Raw genomic sequence first — 20,231 nt, 5'->3', positions numbered from 1 at the left:
AGAAAATATTTTTTCCAGTGTTTGTCTGCGCAAACAGCAGCTATTTGCAAATGGTTTTGAGGTGGTAGCGGCCTTCCTCTGCGAGTGCCAGAAACTGCAGAAAGCAGAGGGGTGTTTCCTCGGCCGGCACAGTGCAAACGGTGAGATGTGAAGCAGGTGGCTGGGGCTGCACCAGCTGCTGGCGGGGCTGGGAGTGTGGGAGGGGGGGGAGATGCAGCTGTTCTGCCCATGCACAACCAGCAGAGCAGCAGTCTGCAGCACAGGGAGGGTGGTACTGCAGAGCACAATGATGCAGCAGTGCGTGGAGACACAGCAGTGTGCGGTGATGCAGCAGTGCATGCTGCTGCTGCAGTGCATGGTGATGCGGCAGTGCACAGTGATCCAATAGCGCACGATGGTGCAGCAGGACACAGTGATGCAGCAGCCTAAGGTGATGAAACTGTGTGCAGTGATGCAGCAGTGCACGACAATGCAGCAATGCAAATTGACACAGCAGTGCACAGCAATGCAGCAGTGCACGACGATGCAGCAGCGTGCAGTGATGCAGCAGTGCTCAGTGATGCAGGTGCACGTGGTAATGCAGCAGTATGCCGTGATGCAGCAGTGCACAACAACACAGAGATGTGCATTGATGCAGCAGCACGTGGAGATGCAGCACTGCACCTTGATGCAACAGTGCACGATAATGCAGCGATGCACAACAATGCAGTAGTGCGCACTGATGCAGCAGTGCTCAGTGATGCTGGCAGCACGATGCGTGGCTGCAGCACCAGCAGCCCAGCCCAGCCCATGGCTGAAGCCAGGGGGAGCTGTGGGCCAACTGGGGGCCCTCTGTGGGGCTGGAGCCCGTCCCCATGACCAGCAGCCCCTGTCCCAGCAGGGCCCTGTGCTTTCTGTATCTTGGGCAGAGCGGCTCTGCGAAGAGAGCTGCTGCAGCTTTGCTATTTATGGGCTCTATTCATCTGGGTTTCGGTGGTGCCCGGTCATAAAAGTTGCCTGTGTTGGCAGCCAGGAAACCTAAGCTGGCTTTAGGAGACCATAGGAAATGGCAAAACCTCAGGCCCCAGCCCTCCAAAATAAGGTGCAGCTAAATTAATATGGTGTGAGTGAGTGGCTACATGATGTCACCTTAGGGCGAGCAGCACCACGGGATAAATGCATCTCTGTGCCGGCTGTGTGCCACTCTGCCCAGGTTCTGTTTGTTTTTTACCAAAGAGAGAAACCCTCCCACTGCAGCCATGGGCTCGACAAGAAGCCCCAGTCTCTCCAGCAAGCAGCGCAGCAGTGAGGGACACGGATTGTGGGCCCCATTTGTGTTCCACCTGCTTTCAGCACTCTCCTCCTTTCTATTGGCTCTGCCCATAGAGGGGCAGAGTTCTCATCTGAAGGAAATTACAAACACGATCCCCATCACAAAAAGCTCTGTGCTGTTGTACCACAGCACACCGATCAGGCACGAGAGCTCTCGAGCACTAATTTGGCTGTTCCATTTGTGTATAGCATGACTCGCTGCAAGTTCCATCAGCAATTCAAGCTCGTCCATTACCATGCCCACGTTTAATCTAGCAGGATTTAGACAAATTCCACCACGCTGTTTAAATATTAATTAAGCTCTCTCAACCGGTGCATTCTGCATATCCTCTCAAACAGCTTTCATCCCTTCAAAGCTGGGCGGCATTTTCCTAGGAGCTCCACGGCAAACAGGAGGAACAGCCTGGCACATCCCAGTGCTGGAGTGATCCGAGGTGCCTGGTGAAGCTGCCTGCTCACTGCTTCCCTCCTCTTGTTACCTGCACCTGTGGGCATGAGCCCTGCTGATCCACAGGGCTCCAAGGGCATAACCATCCCTGCTTGGTGCTGGGCTGTGGCCCTTCCCCGTGTGGTCAGGGTTGCTTTTCTGGGGCCCTTATTCAGCACTGGATGGTCATCTCCAAATGTTCGTGGCAAACCCTTATTGTTGATGGCAAACCCCCAAAACTGATGGCAAATCCCTAAGATTGATGGCAAAATCCAGACATTGACGGCAATCCCTGAATACTGGTGGCAAACCCCAAATATGGATGGCAAGTCCCTCACATGGATAGCAAATCCCTAATATTGATAGTGAACCCAAAACATTGATGGCAAGACCCAAACATTGATAGCAAATCCCTTTTATTGATACCAAACTCCAAATATTGATGACAAACCAGAAATCTTGATGGCAGACCTGAAAAGTTTGTGTCCAGCCCCAAATATTGATAGCAAAGCCCAAACACGGATGGCAAAACCCCAAATACTGATGCCAAGCCCCAAATATTGACAGCAAACACCAAACATGGATGGCAAACACCAAATACTAGTGGTAAGCCCCAAATATTGATGGCAAGTCCCAAACATGGATGGCAAACCTCAGATACTGATGTAAGCCCCAAATATTGATGGCAAGTCCCAAACATGGATGGCAAATCCCTAATATTGATGGTGAGTCCCTAATGCTGATGGCACACCCCAAATACTAATGGCAAGCCCCAAACATCGATGGCAAGCCCCAAATATTGATGGCAAATCCTTAATATTGATGGCAAAATCCAGACATTGATGGCAATCCCTAAATATTGATGGCAAACTCCTACCACGGAAGGCGAACCCCCAAACATTGATGGCAAGCCCCTAATACTGATGGCCATGCCCTGCAGCCTGCAGTGCCACGTCTGCCCGTCCGCTGTTGGGATGCGCCCTGGGATGCGTCCTGTGTACCTTGGCCACCACCCCGGTGCGATCCGGTGGCCTGATGTGTGCCACAGCCCCGCCACCTCAGCTCTGACCCCTCCAAACTGTGGGTGAGGAAGGTCGGGGATGACCTCAGCAGGTTTGGGGACCCCCGGCTGCCCCCCACCCCGCGCACCCTGTGCTGGCAGCCGCCCATCCCCAGGCGCGAGGCTCCAGAGAGCACAAACAGCAGCATTGAGCGGGGCTGTGAAATGTGGCAGTGTCTGTGCGGCACCGAGGGGCTGCCAGCGCCCAGGAGCTCCTGGGACAGCAGCCAGAGCAGGAATAAGTAACACCACTGTGATGCCCAACCTGTGTAAATAAATACCTGCTCTCTCCTGCTCACCGCCTGAAACGCATCCAGCGCCGGCACGAGGTCGCCTGGATAAAGCCTGAGGGATGCGAGCATCACTGCTGCTCGCTGCTTCTTGCAGATGAAGGGGGTGACATGCAGAAATGAAGCTGGGTTTGGAGGACTCTTAAAATACATATATACATATATATTTATATATTTTATTTTCATTTCTTTCCTTTGCCCAGAACAGTTGCTTTCCTGAAATTTGTTCTTTCCTCACAAAGCCCCTGAAAGCCAAGTCTTAAAAAGAGAGATGAGAGGTCCAAGTCACCATTCTCTGGCAGACAAAACAGCATCAACATACTGAAGAAGGCACTCCCAAAGACGTCACCAATCGTTGCAGGGGAGTTGGACCAGATGACCTCTAATGGTCCCTTCCAACTCAAACAATGCTATGATCTATGGTTCAATGAAAGGACCCCGAGCTGGCCCAAAGCCACCAACCAGCAAGGAGTTTAGCCAGTAGAGGTCCTTGAGCCACAACCATCGAGCTTCCCCTCGTGAAGCCGGGGCTTCAGCCCTGCGGAGCAGTGGGAAATGGAACATCGGGAGCCTCAGTCACAACAACTGCGAGTCCGATACACGGAAAACACTTGGAAAATATCGACGGGATGCCAAGTAGCTGTCTTTCCCTGCTTTGTTTGCAAGCCACCCAGGGCTAGAAGCACATTTACAAGCGCTCAGGACCCTGGAGAAGAAGGTAGGGCTGACGGCGGGCAAGCGCTGGGTTTAGGACAGAGCCAACAGGAGAGGGCAGCAGAGATTTATTTATCCCTGGGACCTGCGCGCGTAGGACGGATCCCTGGGAGGCAGCCAGCAGCGGCTTACCCGGCCCAGCGCAGTGCCAAACGCTCGTCAGCGAGTGACAATGACCAGAAAATGGGTCACTGCTGGTGCCAGACGAGGGGCTTAGCGACACAGACCTCCCTGGGGTTCGCCAAAGCCGGGGCAGCCCCTACTGGTGTTTGCCTAGGACAAAGCGCATGCCTCTCAGCAGCTCGAACAAGCTTGGGGTTTGCCAAAGCTGAGGCATGCTTGCCTTGAAACAGCCCAAATTATCTTGGCGTTCGCCAAATCCGAGGCACAACTGCCTTTAAACCACTCACATAAGCTCGGGGTTTGCGAAGCTGGGTTGCCTGGAATGAAGCCAGCCTGCGCCCACACACCTGGGAGCCTTCATCAGGCTGTTCAATGAGGAAGAGGGGGGGGTCTGGGTGGCAGCACAGAGCCCTGCTGCCAGCGGAGCCGGTGGGATGTGTCTGCACCAGGATGCCTCATTTATGAGCAACATCTCACCGACTGCCAGAAACTGTCCTGATTCAGCTGAAACCATTCAGGCTTTTTAATAACTCCAGATATTTGGGAGGGAGGGAGGGCTGGTATGTCCCAGATAGTTGCTCTCCCTTTCCGTTGAGCGAGAGGAAGGTACTTTGCCCAGTTTAGCAAAGCAAGCACTTTTAAAGCCATTGAACCCATCTTTGTTTTGTTCCAGTTTGGCTGGGGCCAAGTACGTGCTGTCAGAAGCCCTCAGCGCAAGCAAGGTTTTCGTCAATTTCCTTCTCCTTTTTAGACACACTGCTCTCCTGATGTTCACATCCTCCTGTTGTGGGGCTGTGCTGGGGGATGGGGCAGGGTGCATGGGAGGGAGCCTCCCTGCTGAGCCCCGTTTGGGGTCACAAGCAGAATTTTGCTGATCGAGGCAGACAGGCATCACAAAGCCACATTAACTTCATTCTTGTGAGCTGGAGAGATGTTAGAATGCAGTCAAACTGTCCATCTGAATTAGCGGTTCAGAATCAGGTCATAGAAATTACTGCAGCTTATTTATTTCCTTTGAATCCAGAGCAAACCGAGTATGAAAAGAAAGAAACCCGACCCGCTGCTGAGGAAGATGTGGGAAGGATGAATCGGATGTGTCTGACACCGCAGAATGGGGGGAGCTCTAGCAAATACTTTTGCCAGCAGTTTACTCTCATAGAAATGTGTGTGTTGGCCAACAGCAAGTGATGAGTGAAGTGTGGCTGTGCCTGATGGATCCGTGCTGCTGTGCAAGCCAGGCGTCAGTCCCAGCTCCATGCTGTGAGCTTGCAGCTGGGGGAGTACACAGCTACCAGCTCCTGCTCCACACACATGCCCTGCTTTGAGGAATGCAGTTGGGATGTTGGGATGCTGGGATGTTAGGATTCTGGGATGTTGGGACACTGAGATGTTGGGATGCTGAGATATTGGGGTGCTGGGATCTTGGGATGCTGGGAAATTGGGATGCTGGTGTGTTGGAATGCTAGGATGTTGGGTTGCTGGGATGCTGGGATGCTGGGATGTTGGGATATTGGGATGCTGAGAAATTGGGATGCTGGTGTGTTGGAATGCTAGGATGTTGGAATGATAGGATGCTGGGATGTTGGGATGTTGGAATGCTAGGATGCTGGGATACTGGAATGCTGGGATATTGGGATGCTGGGTTGTTGGGATGCTGGGAAATTGGGATGCTGGTGTGGTGGATTGCTAGAGTGTAGGGAAACTGGGATGTTGGTGTGGTGGATTGCTAGAGTGTAGGGATATTGGGATGCTAGTGTGTTGGGATTCTGGGATGTTGGGATGCTGGGTTGTTGGGATGCTGGAATATTGGAATGCTGGTGTGTTGGGTATTGGAATGCTGAGATGTTGGGATGTCAAGATGCTGGGATGTTGAGATGTTGGAATGGTGGATGTTGGGATGCTGGGATATTGGAATGCTGGGGTGTTGGTATGATGAGAAATTGGGATGTTGGGATGTCAAGATGTTGGGATGCTAGTATGTTGGGATGTCGGGATGCTGGTCTGCTGGGTAATTGGGATGTTGGGATGTCAAGATGTTGGGATGCTGACATGTTGGAATTCTGGGGTGCTGGGATGCTGGAATGATGAGATGTTGCAGTGCTGGGATATTAGAATGCTGAGATTTTGGAATGATGAGGGGTTGCTGTCACACCCTGTTCCCTGGTTTATTTTGCCCAGCAAGAAGATGATGACAATCGTGCACTTCAATGACACAGATCAGGTGCACCAAAACAATTTATTAAACATATTCTGAGCAAGTTGTTGCACATATGATCTATAATCACATATATTCTAAGCAAACTGTATTAACCTGTGACTGATCTGTATTCAGGAGCAGGGGGGAGGTAATTAGATTAGATAAGGGTAAATTAAGTTGGGCATGGTTATACAAATTCTGGGGAAGGTAAATTAGGGTAGGAAAGGTTATACAGCCTCTCTCTCCAACACGTCTGTCACGAGATAGAGTCCGAGGGGGGGGACCTTGAAAGCTGGAGGGTCTCAGGATGGCTGAGGGGAGCTTCGAAAGCTGTCCTGTAGTGTCCTGACTTTAAACCCCTTATACATGTGGTTTACCAGAACAAGTAGGGGGGCAGGGGGGTGGTGAACTTTGACAAGATATGCAGACTAAGATATAAGCAGGGGTACGAAAAACACATGACTTTGCAGAAAAGCAGAGAAACATCCATTCGTTCCTTAAGACCTTGTTTTCAGTTCCCAAAACCATGTGGGATTGTTTATATGTTCATCATCTCACAGTTTTATGGTCTCCGTGCTTTTGCCAAAGGCGACGCTTTCTCTTTTCCCTGACAACTTCTGGTCATAGCTCAGGCCCTGGACATGAGTACTAGGCCTCATATTGTCAGGCATAAATAAGGTGAGAGGGGTGACAGAAGCATAAGCATGGCCTTATCCAACCTGCACAGCTAGAGCAAGTCTCATTGTCAACCAGAGGATGGCTACCAGACCTACACCCATTCCCATTCTCCAGTATTGCAAGACTTCTCCCCTTCTTCAGCAACTATGCTTGGGCCACACTCCACAGTTGCAGTGCTGGAATGCTGGGATCCTGGGATCCTGGGATATTCGGACGCTGGAATGTCAAAAGGCTGAGATGCTGGGATGCTGAGATGTTCAGATGCTGGGACAATGGAACACTGAGATATTGAGATGCTGAGTTGCTGGGACGTTGGGATGCTCTGGTGTTGAGGTGTTGGGATGCTAGGTTGCTAGGATGCTGAGATGTTGGGATGCTCCCTGGTGAAGCAGTCTTCATCGAGTTCTTGGAACAGCAGAGCATGTGGAGGCAGGTGATTGCAGAGCATCTATTTAATGAGGTCTCACAGGCATCCCTTCATTTCCTCACAAGCTCCTGCCAGTCTGGGAGGAAGGATTTATTGCTTGAAGAATTACAGCACTTGACACTGGCCTTGGCTGCCTGGGAGCAGGAGAGCACTCTCCATGTTTGCACTCAGTTTTACATCCATCTCACTGGCATTGGGTCTGAAGAGTGGGCTCAGCCACATTGCTCGTGCACCACCACATCACTCATGCACAAATTCATCGCTGGTGCACAACTGCAGCACCCTTGCGGAACCTGCACATCTCCGGGCATGTGCTTGGCTGCTTTCCGGGCTGCAGATGAGACCCAGTTATGCATTTCTGACACGATGTGCCCGACCTGCTGTCATTCTGTGTCACCAGATGGCACTGCTGCTGTCAGCTGGAAGAAATGACCCATGCCACACACATGATGATGGCGCAGATAAAAGCTGGGGAGCAAGTCTGGGGAGCAAACCTGCCTCTTTAGACAGCACAGATAAAGCAGAACTGAAGAATTTTGAAGTCTATTTAACCCGTGTTACATTATTCTCCCTACCAGCCCCTTCACAACCCCGTGCAACACCACCAAGATTGCAGCCCCTCACCGTGGCACAGCACCAACGCTGGGCAACCCAGGGAGCCCCACATCCCAGCTTTCCCCCAGAGCACACCTCCACCTCAGTGCCATTTCCTAAAAGCTTTGCAAGGCTGTCTCCTTTGCGCAGTGCTGGCATCAGCGCAGGAAAATGCCAAAGGGGAAGCAGCGAGCCGGCGTGCTGGGGTTTGGCTGGCTCCAGCCTTTCGCACAGATTAATAGCAGACCGACCGCGGGGAGACGCAATTTGGTCGTAATTTATTTTGTTTTAAGGGCCTAATAACTTCCAGGTGGTGATTTGTAAATGAAGTGGCTCATTGCAAAAAAAAAAAAAAAAAAAAAAAAAACACCCTGAAATGAATCATTTGACACCAAAGACCGAGTTTGCTAAGCCGGGAGGTTAACGCTTGCCTCGCAGCACGTCTTTCCAATGCGGGGTACAGAAGTAGCCTGCCCGCATCCCACCCCTGGGCATGGCACCCATCCCATGCTTCCTTTCTGACACAGCACAGAGGTGGGGGCACAGCGAGCCGCCCACCAGCCCTCCCTGCTCCCCTGCTCACTCCATTGTTCCACTGACGGCCCCAGTCCTGGAATTTCCTTTAAAGGTGCAGAACAATATCAGGAAAATCAGGTTTTCTTTTCTTTTTTTTTTTTTTTCTTTTTTTCTCTTTTTTTCTTTTCCTAAAAAGCCACTGGGGCTCTGCCACGGGTAACCACAGCCTCTGCCAGGGATCTGTGCTCTGCTTCCCTCCCCGCTCCCCACGCTGACCCCATGGGCTCACCTTGACCGTTCCAGGCAGGATTTTGAACCTCCCTCTCCCATTTCCCAATATTTGACATAAGGATGGACCCCATCCAAAGCAACACATGGAAAGATGATGTGACCGGAGCCAACCACCCCCATTGCTTACACTGATGCTCAGAGCATCGCTGCTGATGCTGGAGGTGCTGCCAAAGATCCTTGCAACCCCAAGGCTGTGCTGGGCTGCCCCAAATCCTTGCCATGCCTCTTCCAGTTACCCGTTGTCTCCAACCCAGCCAGGTGTCTTGGCTGGGTGAATATCCATGCAAATTGAGTGACGTGTTGATGGCTGAATTTGGTGACCTTAGTGGTCTTTTCCAACCTTAATGATTCTATGATTCTACGATCGTTTTGCTTCTAAAACCATCTCCCATTTTCCAGCTGATTTGCAGCTGTTGCACTTCGGGTAATCTATGTGACCAAGCAGAGCCCCTTGAGCCGTGCAGCACCTGCTGTTGGCTCAGGTTTTAATTTCTGTGCTCTAAATGCCCTACAGAAGAAAAGAAATCCAGTCTGGAGAGGTTGAGGTTTCCTACAGGACCAGGACCTTACTCTGCTCCAGCTAAAGTAAACATACACAAAGGGAAGTCGGTAACACAGACGGGGTCACAAAGGAACAAGGACTTGTAGATATGGGAAAAGAGTTCTAATATAATGATGTTTTGGAATAACACAAAAAATCAAATGTGATCTTCAGACTGACCGCTTAATGCACCCACCCTTTGCTTTCCCGGAGGGTCCATGGCAAAGGGAAGTTTTCCTAGCTTTAAACTATGACTTCTGAAGTGAGGAGGGAAAAGAAGACACAAGGTGTGACCTGCCCCATACAAATCAATGTGCCGCAGGGAACTGCACTGCTACCTGCCCCAGGGCTCCTTGGCAGAGAGAGCGTGCTGGGCTCTGCTGCATGGACATCAGACACGGCGAAGCTTTCCCTTTTGGAAACCTCTAACGTGTGTCCCTACGCTGATTTCCAGAGATAACCCAGAGAAAAAAAAAAAAAAAAAAGACAGAAAGAAAAAAGCATTATTTTCTTGCGGCAGGCCCTCGCGGCGTAGCAGCGAGCTCAGCATGATGCTATCAGCCTTCCCCAGCCCTCCACCCTCGGAAAACAAAGGCAGGATGTGCCATCTGTCATCCCCCTGCGCTGGGGCCGGGGACCCTCCTGGGCGCTCCCCGCGTGTTTCCGTGCCTCCCAGCACCCCGAGAGCATCTCGATGCGCCCAAACATCGCGGCCACGGGGCTGGGCTGTGTGTCTGGGGCCGGCAGGACCCAAGGGCTGCTCCTGCTGCCCTCTTACCCCTCCTCTTTATTTGGGGATTGAGATGCGAACTGCTCTAACTTTTGTTCCACCATCTTTAAGATCCCTTCCAACCTAAGCCGGTCTATGCATTAATAGATGTAGAAGGTGAGCGCGGTGTTGGTGCGTTCTGTCCATAAAAGGGAAGAAACACAAACTTTTGGCTTTCGTTTGAATCCCAAAGGAGGAGGCACGGGAGCTGGGGGCCCCGGCACCGCACGCGCTCGAAGGTGTGGTGCTCTGTGCTGATCCTTGTTTTCAGCAACAAAGGATATGCGAGCTCTGCCAGGAAATCCGAAACCCTGGAGGAGCGGCTTGCATCTTCATGAACTCTATTGTCCCTTTTATGTTCCATGTGTTTCTGCACAGAGACCATTTGTAGAGATGGCTGCGTGCTGCAGGAGAGTGAAAGGCTGAATGATAATGTCCTGTCCCCTGGCAGCAGAGTTTGGCAGAGCTTTGCACATTTTTGGAGGGTGACAACCAAATGGCATTCAGGTCCAAGCCTGATGCAAACTGATTTTTTGCATGGTTTTTACTTTGCTCAGGACAGCCCCAAAGCTTTTCTACAAGAGCCACCGGGCACTGGTTGGGGTTTTTAAGGATTGCCACACCCTTGTGCAGCCAGGAGCACAGAGCTTATGTCTGAATGTTATTAGTCTCCACTGGCTTCCCGACAACTCCTTGCACAACTGATAATTGAAGAAAACACATATTTGCCTGGGGGAAAGGGTGGGATGCACAGTGCGATGGTTGCTCCTCCCTGTCATGCAATCGAATGCATTTTAAATCTCTTCTCCTTCTGTGCTTGACTATTCTGCTCCAGTGGTAATGCTGTGATCTGATTTTCTGATGATTATATACATTTTTTTTTTTAATAATTTAAACCGTGGCTCTCTGCATGGATTGGCTGGTGAAGATGTAGTCAGAGATGGCTTATCTGCTTATCTCACATCCTTACCTCTAAATTGGAGAGATGGAGGTTTGACGCGTGGTCCGTTTGGTGGATAAGGAACTGGCTGGACGGTCGCAGCCGGAGGGTTGAGGCCAGTGTCACCATGTCCAGGTGGAGGCTGGTGAGGAGCGGTGTCCCCCAGGGGTCTGTCTTGGGGCCGGTGCTCTTCAAGACCCTTATCAGTGATATAGAGGAACTGAGTGCACCCTCAGCAAGTTTGCTGATGACACCAAGCTGAGCGGTGCAGTGGACACCACAGAAGGAAGGGATGTCACCCAGAGAGACCTGGGCTGGCCTGAGAAGAGGGCCCATGTGATCCTAATGAGGTTCAACAAGGCCAAGTGCAAGATGATCCTTAACATCCCTTCTAACCCAAGCTATTCCATGATTCTATGACTTGTGCCTCCCAGAGATTCAGGGACAAACCCCTTGCTGGCCCATGCTGTAGCAGAATCACATGCAAAGTCCACCACGAGTCTTCTCGGGCACACTGGGTGCCCTTGGCCATTCCTTTTCCCAGGGCTCCAGCACTAAGTTGCCGCTTACTTATTAACTATTACTTTATTGACATAACTTGTGCACATTATTAGGATCACTGTATTATTATCATAGCCTACCATGTCACTGCTCCAGCTGATGGAAGCAAGGACAAATCTCCTCAGCCACTTACCACAATCGGTATCCTGAAGGATCTACTCGAATGAATGACAACCAAATGAATATACTGTTTGCAAGCAAGCTGCAGGTCCTGCCAGGCACCATAAATGCCATCTGGATGCCTGTGCTTCTGCAGAAGGAAAGGGCTCTTCTTGCTCCAGTTTCACATCTGCACTAAGAAGAGATGGAAAAGTTGCTTTTGTGTGCTGGCGTCATGCATTCCCTCGAGGAGCAATGCCTTTGGGGGCTGATTGCTGCGCTGTGCTTTGCTGCAGAAATTGCATCTAGTTCTCAGTTTCTAGCAGCCTCTGAGCACCTGCATGCAAAAAAAAAAAATAAATATGCTGGCAACGAGACTGGAAAGAAAATCAGATTAGAAACCAGATGTAAGTCAGTAATAATGATGCAATCAGCCACGGGGACCGTTAGCTGAAGGAAATGATACATATCTTATCATGAGGAGCGCGGGCATCAACACTGAGGCATGGAAATTGGCCCAATTTGAGGCAATCATGTGTTGTTACAGCCTGTGTGCGTTGCTGCTGCTGGGTGCATCCATGCCACATCTCCAGGCCCACCCCAGGTTTTGGGTGTTGGGAATCCTCTCTGCACATTTGTCACACATCTTCCATTGGGAATATGTCACCTATTCCCTTTTGAAACGTTTCCCTTTTGATAGGAAAAGAATGAAAAAAAAAACCACCTTAAAATGAAAGGAAACACGGTGTGTTCTACCTCACTCTGTATCTCATTGAATGCCCATTTTGACCAGAGAAGAACAAGATGAGTTCACTTTGGGCTTGCCTCGAAGGATTATGTTGTTTTGTTTTCTTTGTTTGCCTTGGCTGCTCACTCGAGGGCTCTGTCTGCCCGGTGCTTGCAGGGGCAGCCAAACCCTGGAAGAATTGGTTGCCATTCTTGCGGTGACTTTGGAGAGCTGCTGTGAGCACCGCGGGGACCTGAGCCCAATTCTTCTGTGCCCCGTGGGTGGGCAAGCCCTCACAGTGCCAGCAGCAGCGGGACAGCGTCCGCCTGCTCCCTCCTTGCCCGTGCTGTTTGAACAGGAGCGCGGGCCAGCGTTGGCCATTTCCCCCTTTTGGCCGCATTTCAAGGTGGGTATTTTGTGGCAGCCAGAAAAAAAGACACTGACTGCCTTTTGTTGGGAGGCCTGGCAGGGCAGGGGGCAGGCTTGGCTTTGCAAATATTTAGCTAGCAGCAATCGGAGGGAATATGCCAAGTGCGAGCCTAGGAAAGTGCGTGGTTCTGCATTTACAGGGCTCTAAGTCGATAGGTTGCAGACTGGCGGGTGGGTGCTCAGCATCCAAAAGCACACCCGTGTGCAGGCTGGGGCTGCCTGCTCTCCCCATACATCAGATACACACTGGATGTGTGCACCCGCCAGGAGCTTGACCCGTGTGTCATAGAATCATTACGTTGGAAAAGACTTCTAAGATCAACTAGTCCAACCCCAACCCATCCCCACCATGCCCGCTGACCATGTTCCTCAGTGTCCTCGCACAGCCCCCTGGCACCATGTCCTCACCCCAGCCCCCTCTCAGTGTCAGCCCCTTCTGTGCTTCTCCACAGCCAAGACATTCGAGCTGGGTCATCCTAGCCAAAAATGCTGCCAGCTGCAAGATTAACGATGGCCATATATTTAAGCACCAAGAATACACAGGCACCTGCGTTCCCATGGACATTGAGCCTGTTCTCAGTAACATAATATGTGCATTTATCTATATTGCTACAGTCCAAACTTCTTTCATGCACAAATTCAGCCAGCTGGCAGCCGGCTGCAGACCAGCAAAAATCCCACAGGCACTGCCCAGTGAGCTGGGAGCTGACTTGCAGACAAGGGAGATAAACACAGAATCAGAATCATGGAGGTGGAAAAGACCACTAAGATCACCAAATCCAACCCCAGCCCATCCTCACTGTGCCCACTGACCATGTCCCTCAGTGCCACATCCCCATGGTTCTTGAGCACCTCCAGGGACGGTGACCCCACCACTCCCTGGGCAGCCTCTGCCAGTGCCTCACCGCTCTGTCTCAGAAGGAATTGTTCCCAACACCCAACCTGAGCCTCCCCTGGCACAACGTGAGCCCATCCCCTCTCGTCCTATCACTGCTCCCTGGGAGCAGAGGCCGACCCCACCTCACACAGCCTCCTTTCAGCCTGATCCCCCTGCAGTCCTGCACATGCTGCATGACTGTAGTCAAGATGATCTGCCCCATGAGCATCCCCATGCCGAGGTCAGGCTGACAGGCCTGTAGCTCCCCAGATCCTCCTTATGGCCCTTCTTGTAGATGGGCATCACATTACCAAGTCCTTTGCTCCCAGAGTGTGTGGGTTGGATTTGTTAAAATAAATCAAAAACTCACAGGGATGCGCACGTGTGCTGTGGGGTCTGTGCTGCCTTGGGGGGGCTCACCCTACCTTGGGCAACAGCTCCCATCTATTTCAGGGCCAGCAGCACCCGGCCTCACTGGGGCAGCTTTTGCAGCCCCCACCCCCTCCCCGCACAGCTCCTTGTTACTTCTTGCACTGGGAAATTTGCGCAGGGATAGGGATGCGTGAAGGATGCGGGAGCGAGCGCGGGGAGGGGGGGGGGGGCGGGCCGCTGCCGCCGTCACCAGGGCAACAGGCCTCCATCGTCTCCCAGCTGTGGGGTCCCTGCTCGGCAAAACGCGTGGGGCGCGGGCCCCCCCAGTGCAGCGCCGGGCTGCGGCATCCCCGCCTCCGCAGTGGCCATGGCCGGAGCGGGAGGAATCCCACGCACCTAGAGGAGAAAGAAGGGGGAAGGGTATGTCGGAGGCTTTGTTTTCCATCGGAGAGCAGCGAGCAGAAATTGGGCTTCTTCTTTTTTTTGTTTTTTTTTTTTTTTTTTTTTTTTGTAACATCGATGCGTCGTTTTATTTATTTATTTGTTTTTAAGATGGGAAAGCTCATTTACACGGCACAGGTGATGCGGGCCAGAGAGGCTCGACTGCATGCAAATCCGGAGAGCGCGGTCTGCCTTTCGCTTTAAAAGGTTCGGATCCTGCCGGTCATCTGATCCAGGTCAGCGGGACTTTCTTCGGCAGCGGCCCCGCAGCCCCTCGGCCGGGAGCCCCCCGGCTGTGCATCCCCACAGGACTGGGAGGTAAAATCTCTCCGGATCGCTCTCGCGTTCCGCTCGCTTCCCCCGGCGGGGGTGAAGGAAACCATTGGGATTTGCAGGGGTTCCAGCAGGCAGCACTGATTCCTGATGCCGCCACGGTGCCCCTCACCCTCGCTCCCTCCCTACGGCCCCTGAGACCCCTGGGGCCTGGTGAGGGGACAGACAAGGGGACAGCAGTGTGGGGTCCTCCCCTTCTCGCAGAGGCTGGCGCTCGTCCCCCATGGGCTGCCCCACAGCATGAGCACCAATGCTGAGCATCTCCCGCCGTGGGCCGCCTCCGCGGTGCCCCCCAACGCCAGCGCAGCCTGGATCGAAGGGCCGTCGGCGCGGGGCGGGCGGGTGGGCGAGCTGGCGGGCATGGTGGTGATCCAGTGCATCTACGCCCTGGTGTGCCTGCTGGGGCTGCTGGGCAACTCGCTGGTCATCTTTGTCATCCTGCGCTACACCAAGATGAAGACGGCCACCAACATCTACCTGCTCAACTTGGCCATTGCCGACGAGCTCTTCATGCTCAGCATCCCCTTTGTGGCCACCTCAGCCGCCCTGCACCACTGGCCCTTCGGCCGGGCGCTGTGCCGCACCGTGCTGGGCGTTGATGGCCTCAACATGTTCACCAGCGTCTTCTGCCTGACGGTGCTCAGCCTGGACCGCTACATCGCCGTGGTGCACCCGCTGCGGGCCGCCACCTACCGCCGCCCGCGGGTGGCCAAGATGGTCAACGGGGCCGTCTGGCTCCTCTCCTTGCTGGTGGCCTCGCCCATCCCCATCTTCGCCGGCACCGCAGTCACCCGCGATGGCCAAGCGGTGGCTTGCAACCTGCTGTGGCCTAGTCCAGCCTGGTCGGCAGCCTTTGTGGTGTACACCACGCTGCTGGGCTTCCTGCTGCCGGTGCTGGCCATGGGGCTGTGCTACCTGCTGATCGTGGGCAAGATGCGGGCCGTGGCGCAGCGGGTGGGCTGGCAGCAGCGCCGGCGTTCCGAGGGCAAGCTGACGCGCCTGGTGCTGATGGTGGTGGCCATGTTTGTCGTCTGCTGGATGCCCTTCTACGTGGTGCAGCTGGTCAACCTCCTGCTGCCCGGCCGCCTCGACGCCACCGTCAATAACGCCTGCCTCATCCTCAGCTACTCCAACAGCTGCGCCAACCCCATCCTCTACGGGTTCCTCTCGGAAAACTTCCGGCACTCTTTCCACGGCGTGCTGCGGCGCTGCCTCGACGCCAGCCTCTGCTGCTGCCCACCCGAAGCGCGGGCTGTCGGCGACGAGGAGGAAGAGGAGGAGGAGGAGCCCCTGGATTACCGCGCCGTGCCCCGAAGTGACCCCAAGGGCAAGGGCTGCATGTGCCCGCCGCTGCCCTGCCAGCAGGAGCCCGTGCGCCCCGAACCCTGCTGCAAGCCCGGCACCCTCCTGGCAAAGACCACCACCTTCTAGGGTGCCCTCGGCAACCCCACAAACGGGGTCCTGGGAGGGGAGGGTCACACCTCCCTCCCTTTGGGAACAGAACGCTTTTCCAATGACTTTGCCCCTACCTTTGCTGGGGTGTCCCCCTGGCATTCTCCACTCCCCGACCGCGCTGTGCAGCCTGATGAAATAAAAAGCCATAACGCTGGCCCGTGACACAGCTCCCGGCCTCGGCTGAGTGATTATCGCCACCGGGGAGCCCCCAGGCTAATGGCTGGGTCTCACCCCAGGGAGGATGCAGGATGGGAGGGCAGATGGGCGAGGCCATGGGCACAGAGGGGACCCGCGTGCTGCCCCAGGGGACATGAGGTCACTGGCATGGCAACAGCCCGGTCATCACTTCTGCATGGGACCCAGCCAGGGCTCCAGCAACGTTTCCCACCAGCTGATCCTTGTCTGGGCAAAAAACAGGCTGGGAAAAAAGGCACCTGCCAAATGGAAGAGCGGCTTTGAGTCCTTAGCAGGTGGCCAGGAGCCTTGAGCTTCCTCTCATCTTACAGTGCAAGGAAAAACTTTCCAGAAGGGTCTACAAATGAAAAACAAATCCCACAACCCCTCCCCAAATTCCCAGGCAGAGGGACCAAGCTGATGCTTTCCAGCAGGAAGGCTGCTCGCTGTGCTGCAGACAAGCATCGCCTTCAAGGGCACTTTGAGCACAGCCATGGGAACTGACAAGCAGCGCTGGAGCTGCACCGAGCAGCGTTAAATCAGCCACTTCCAGCTTGTTTGGGTTTAGCGTCGTCCTTTTCGTGTTATTCCCCTTCTCCACTATTTCTGGCTCCTTCGTTCTATTTTAATGCTGCTGGCGAAGGGCGCGCTTTCAGCCCGGCTCTCTGCTAACCCACAGCTCTGCTTGGCTTCTGGGGAGCCTGCGAGCCCCAGCAAGGGGCTGAGAGATGCTGGGGGGGGGGGGTCAGGCTGCAGGGAGGGCGGGAAGGACGGCTCGTTCCCAGGTTTCTGTAAATCAGACGGTAAAAGCTTTATTGGTCTGCACACAACATCACGAGGTGACCGCGCGTGGCGTAGGGTATATTTCCAATAAATAAATAAGTATTTACACATGTGCTGGGTGTATAAAACAGCGGGTTCAACCATTTACATGAGGGAAGAGACAACTGGGGCAGCGTGGAGCTGGCATTCATCTCGGGGGCTGCGGCGTCGCTCTGTGCCTGGGGGGCACAGACAACCCCCAGCTCTGAGCCCAAAATCCCATCTGGAAAGCTGGGCACTGTGGCAGCTGCCCCTGCTCAGGCACAGATCCTCGGCACTGACACCCCTGGGGGCTGTTTCAGGGATTCTCCCCTCCCCCTCCCCAACTCTTTCTTTTCTCCCTGATTCCCCCCGCCCAGCCCGCAGCTGCAAAGTGAGCAGCAAGGTCTAGAACACGAACATCATTGGGAAGTTTTGCCATCAACTTCCACACAAATTAAACTCAGCCCTGGGTGAAAAATTAAAAAGGACAAAAAAAAAAAAAAAAAAAGAGGAAAAAGGCACAGTGTCACCAGCACTGAAAATGCCCTTCCTACAAATGACCCCAGCGCTCCTGGAATCCCCATTTCCCCCCCAAACAGTCCCGAAGTGGTGTGGGGGGAATAGAAATCAGCACTTCAGCTCCACTACAGTGACGCTCCGCAGGGTCCCTGCGCTGCTGGCAATCCGAGCACTCTGCTGCCAGAGGTCCGTACGCAGCAGGCAGGGAGGGCAACATGAGAAGGCGATGAAATGAACTTGCTCTTCCCACTTTCTCTTTACAAAACCAGGGGAGGGTTACAACCAAACGTTACCCAGTTCCATCCCAGTTCCATCCGCCTCTCGCTCGCTGCCTGCCGAGCTCCCTACGCTTTCTGGCTGGCGGGCACCTGCTGGAGCCCCATCTCCTTCTCACGGGGGCTGCCACACTTGTACTCCATAGAGCTAGGGGGATGGCAGCGCTTCCTCGCCACGTGGTAGCCGACGGCCACCAGCACCAGCGCCAAGCACAGCACGCCCACCGTGATGCCCACCAGCGCCCCAGGGTGCAGGTGCTCTGCTTTGGGTGGGATGTGGCTGGGGACGGGCAGGGGGGGCCCAAAATCTCCCGAGTACTCGTCCATGCCGTCCTCCGGCAGGGAGGGCTGGCAGTGGTTGGCGTCGACGGCCACGTAGCCGGGCTGGCAGTAGCAGACGTAGCTGCCATACGTGTTGGTGCAGTTGTGGTCACAGTAGTTATGCTCGCACTCATCAATGTCAATGCAGAACGTGACACCGTCGGGCAGCTGGTCCGTCACAAAGCCGTCGGGGCAAAAGCAGGAGAGGCCGCCGGAGGTGCATTCGGCCAGGCACCGGCCGTTCTCGCACTGCCTCACGCATTGGGTGGGATTCTTCGGGTCGACAACATAGCCGTCGTCGCAGCTGCACCGGTAGCTGCCGGCCACATCCTCGCAGATTTGGTCGCAGGGCCCGGTACTGCAGTCGGGGACGGGCACGCAGCGCCCTTCCACCATCTCGTAGCCACGGTGGCAGCGGCACTCGAAGCCGCCTTCGGTGTTGTGGCAGACCTGTTCGCACACCTCCGGCACCTTGACGCAATCGTCCACGTCCTCGCAGCTGCTGTCGTCGGGGCCCAGCCGGTAGCCTTCGGCGCACATGCAGTGGAAGCCCTCCCCGTCGGGCACGCAGTGGTGCTGGCAGGGAGCATCGGCGCACGGCGACACGCAGTCGCGCCCGTCGGGGCCCAGCTTCTTGCCGGCGGGGCAGGAGCAGCGCGGAGCCCCGTCCAGCTCCTCGCAGCTCTCCTCGCAGCCGCCGTTGGCCACGCGGCAGGGCCAGGCGCCCGGCGCGGAGCGGCCCCAGCGCATTCCCCCGCCGGCGGCCGCGGTCCCGCAGAGCAGCTGCAGCCCCAGCGGCGAGACGAACGCGGTGGAGCCGGGCGGCAGGGCCAGGAAGTCGCCGGCGGCGCCGCCGAAGGGGGTACGGTAGGTGACGGACACGCCGCCGGCGAGCAGCAGGCGCGGGCAGCTGTCAGGGTAGTTGTACTCGCAGAGGAAGCCGTCGGCCCGCTGCTCGCAGTGCCGCTCCTCCCAGCTCAGTTCCCGCGACACCGCCACGCAGAACTGCCCGCAACGCCGCCTCGTCGTTGCCCAGTTGTCGTAGTCGGTGCGGGTGTCGCCGGTCACCCACTGGAAGCCGCGCAGCCGCCGCGCCGGCTCGGTGCAAGGGGTGGGCAGCCGCAGCCCCAGCCACAGCCACCCGCCGCGGTCCCGCAGCAGCAGCTGGATCGCCTCCTCCGCCACCGTGGAGCGCACGGTCATCAGGTGGCCGCCGTGCCGCTCGCAGGCCGCGTTGGCCGCCGCAAAGGACGCCGGCGCCCAGAAGACGGCGAAGCAGTCGTGCTCCAGGCACTGCACCCCCGACGGGGCGGGCGGATCCGGCTCGCCCAGCCCCAGCCCCAGTCCGGCCAGCAGCAGCGGCAGCAGGAGCCGCCGCATGGCGGGCGGCCGGCGCGGCGAATCTCTGTCATGCCGCCGACCGGGGCGGCCGCTTTATAGAGCTCCGGCCGCAGGAAGGAAGCGCCTCCGGGGACGGGCCGCCGCCGGGCCGGGAGGGATTGCGGCGGGGGCGGCTCCGGCGCGGAGGAAATCCCCGCGAGTCGGGAGGTGCTGCTGGGCCGGGCCCGGCCGGGCGTGCCCGCCGCGGGGAGGGGGCGAGGCGGCCGCCCCTTCGGGGATGCGGATGGGAAGGGGAGGGGGGAGAGGTGAGGAGGGGGGAGTTGTGGGGAGAGTGGAAGGAAAGGAGGCGGAGAGAGGGGAGGGGAGAGAGAAGAAAAACAGTAGAAGAGTAAAGATGGATATTTAAAAAAAAAAAAGAAAAAAAATGAGAAAATAAATAAAAATAAGAAAAGGGAGGATGGAAGGAAAGAAAAGAAAAACGAAGGGAAAAGAAGAGAAAAAAAAGGAAGGATGAGTGAGAAGGATGAGGGAGAAGGAGAGGGAGAAGGAAGGGGAGGAAAGGAGAGGAAGAGAGGAGAGGAAAAAGAAGAAGGGAAGGGAGGAGAAGGGAAGAGGAGAGGAGAGG

The 20,231-nt window shown here is 55.1% G+C and overlaps 2 protein-coding genes across 2 annotated transcripts; one reads left to right on the top strand and one right to left on the bottom strand.

Moving 5' to 3' along the window:
• On the top strand, positions 14,208 to 17,070 carry SSTR4 (somatostatin receptor 4). The gene is made up of 2 exons (XM_021391491.1): positions 14,208 to 14,363; positions 14,496 to 17,070. Exon 2 carries the CDS (start codon positions 14,958 to 14,960, stop codon positions 16,146 to 16,148), a length of 1,191 nt encoding a protein of 396 aa, XP_021247166.1. The 5' UTR covers positions 14,208 to 14,363; positions 14,496 to 14,957; the 3' UTR covers positions 16,149 to 17,070.
• On the bottom strand, positions 17,133 to 19,726 carry THBD (thrombomodulin). The gene has a single exon (XM_021391484.1). It carries the CDS (start codon positions 19,643 to 19,645, stop codon positions 18,014 to 18,016), a length of 1,632 nt encoding a protein of 543 aa, XP_021247159.1. The 5' UTR covers positions 19,646 to 19,726; the 3' UTR covers positions 17,133 to 18,013.

The sequence above is a fragment of the Numida meleagris genome, chromosome 3 (assembly GCF_002078875.1).
Source record: "Numida meleagris isolate 19003 breed g44 Domestic line chromosome 3, NumMel1.0, whole genome shotgun sequence".
Lineage (NCBI taxonomy): Eukaryota > Metazoa > Chordata > Aves > Galliformes > Numididae > Numida > Numida meleagris.
The sequence above is the reverse complement of the archived record's forward strand: the minus strand, read 5'-3'. Positions and strand labels throughout refer to the sequence as shown.

What these genes read in the sequence shown, in the direction of transcription:
- THBD (XM_021391484.1), bottom strand. Translation starts at nt 19,645, where the DNA reads ATGCGGCGGCTCCTGCTGCCGCTGCTGCTGGCCGGACTGGGGCTGGGG.
- SSTR4 (XM_021391491.1), top strand. Translation starts at nt 14,958, where the DNA reads ATGAGCACCAATGCTGAGCATCTCCCGCCGTGGGCCGCCTCCGCGGTG.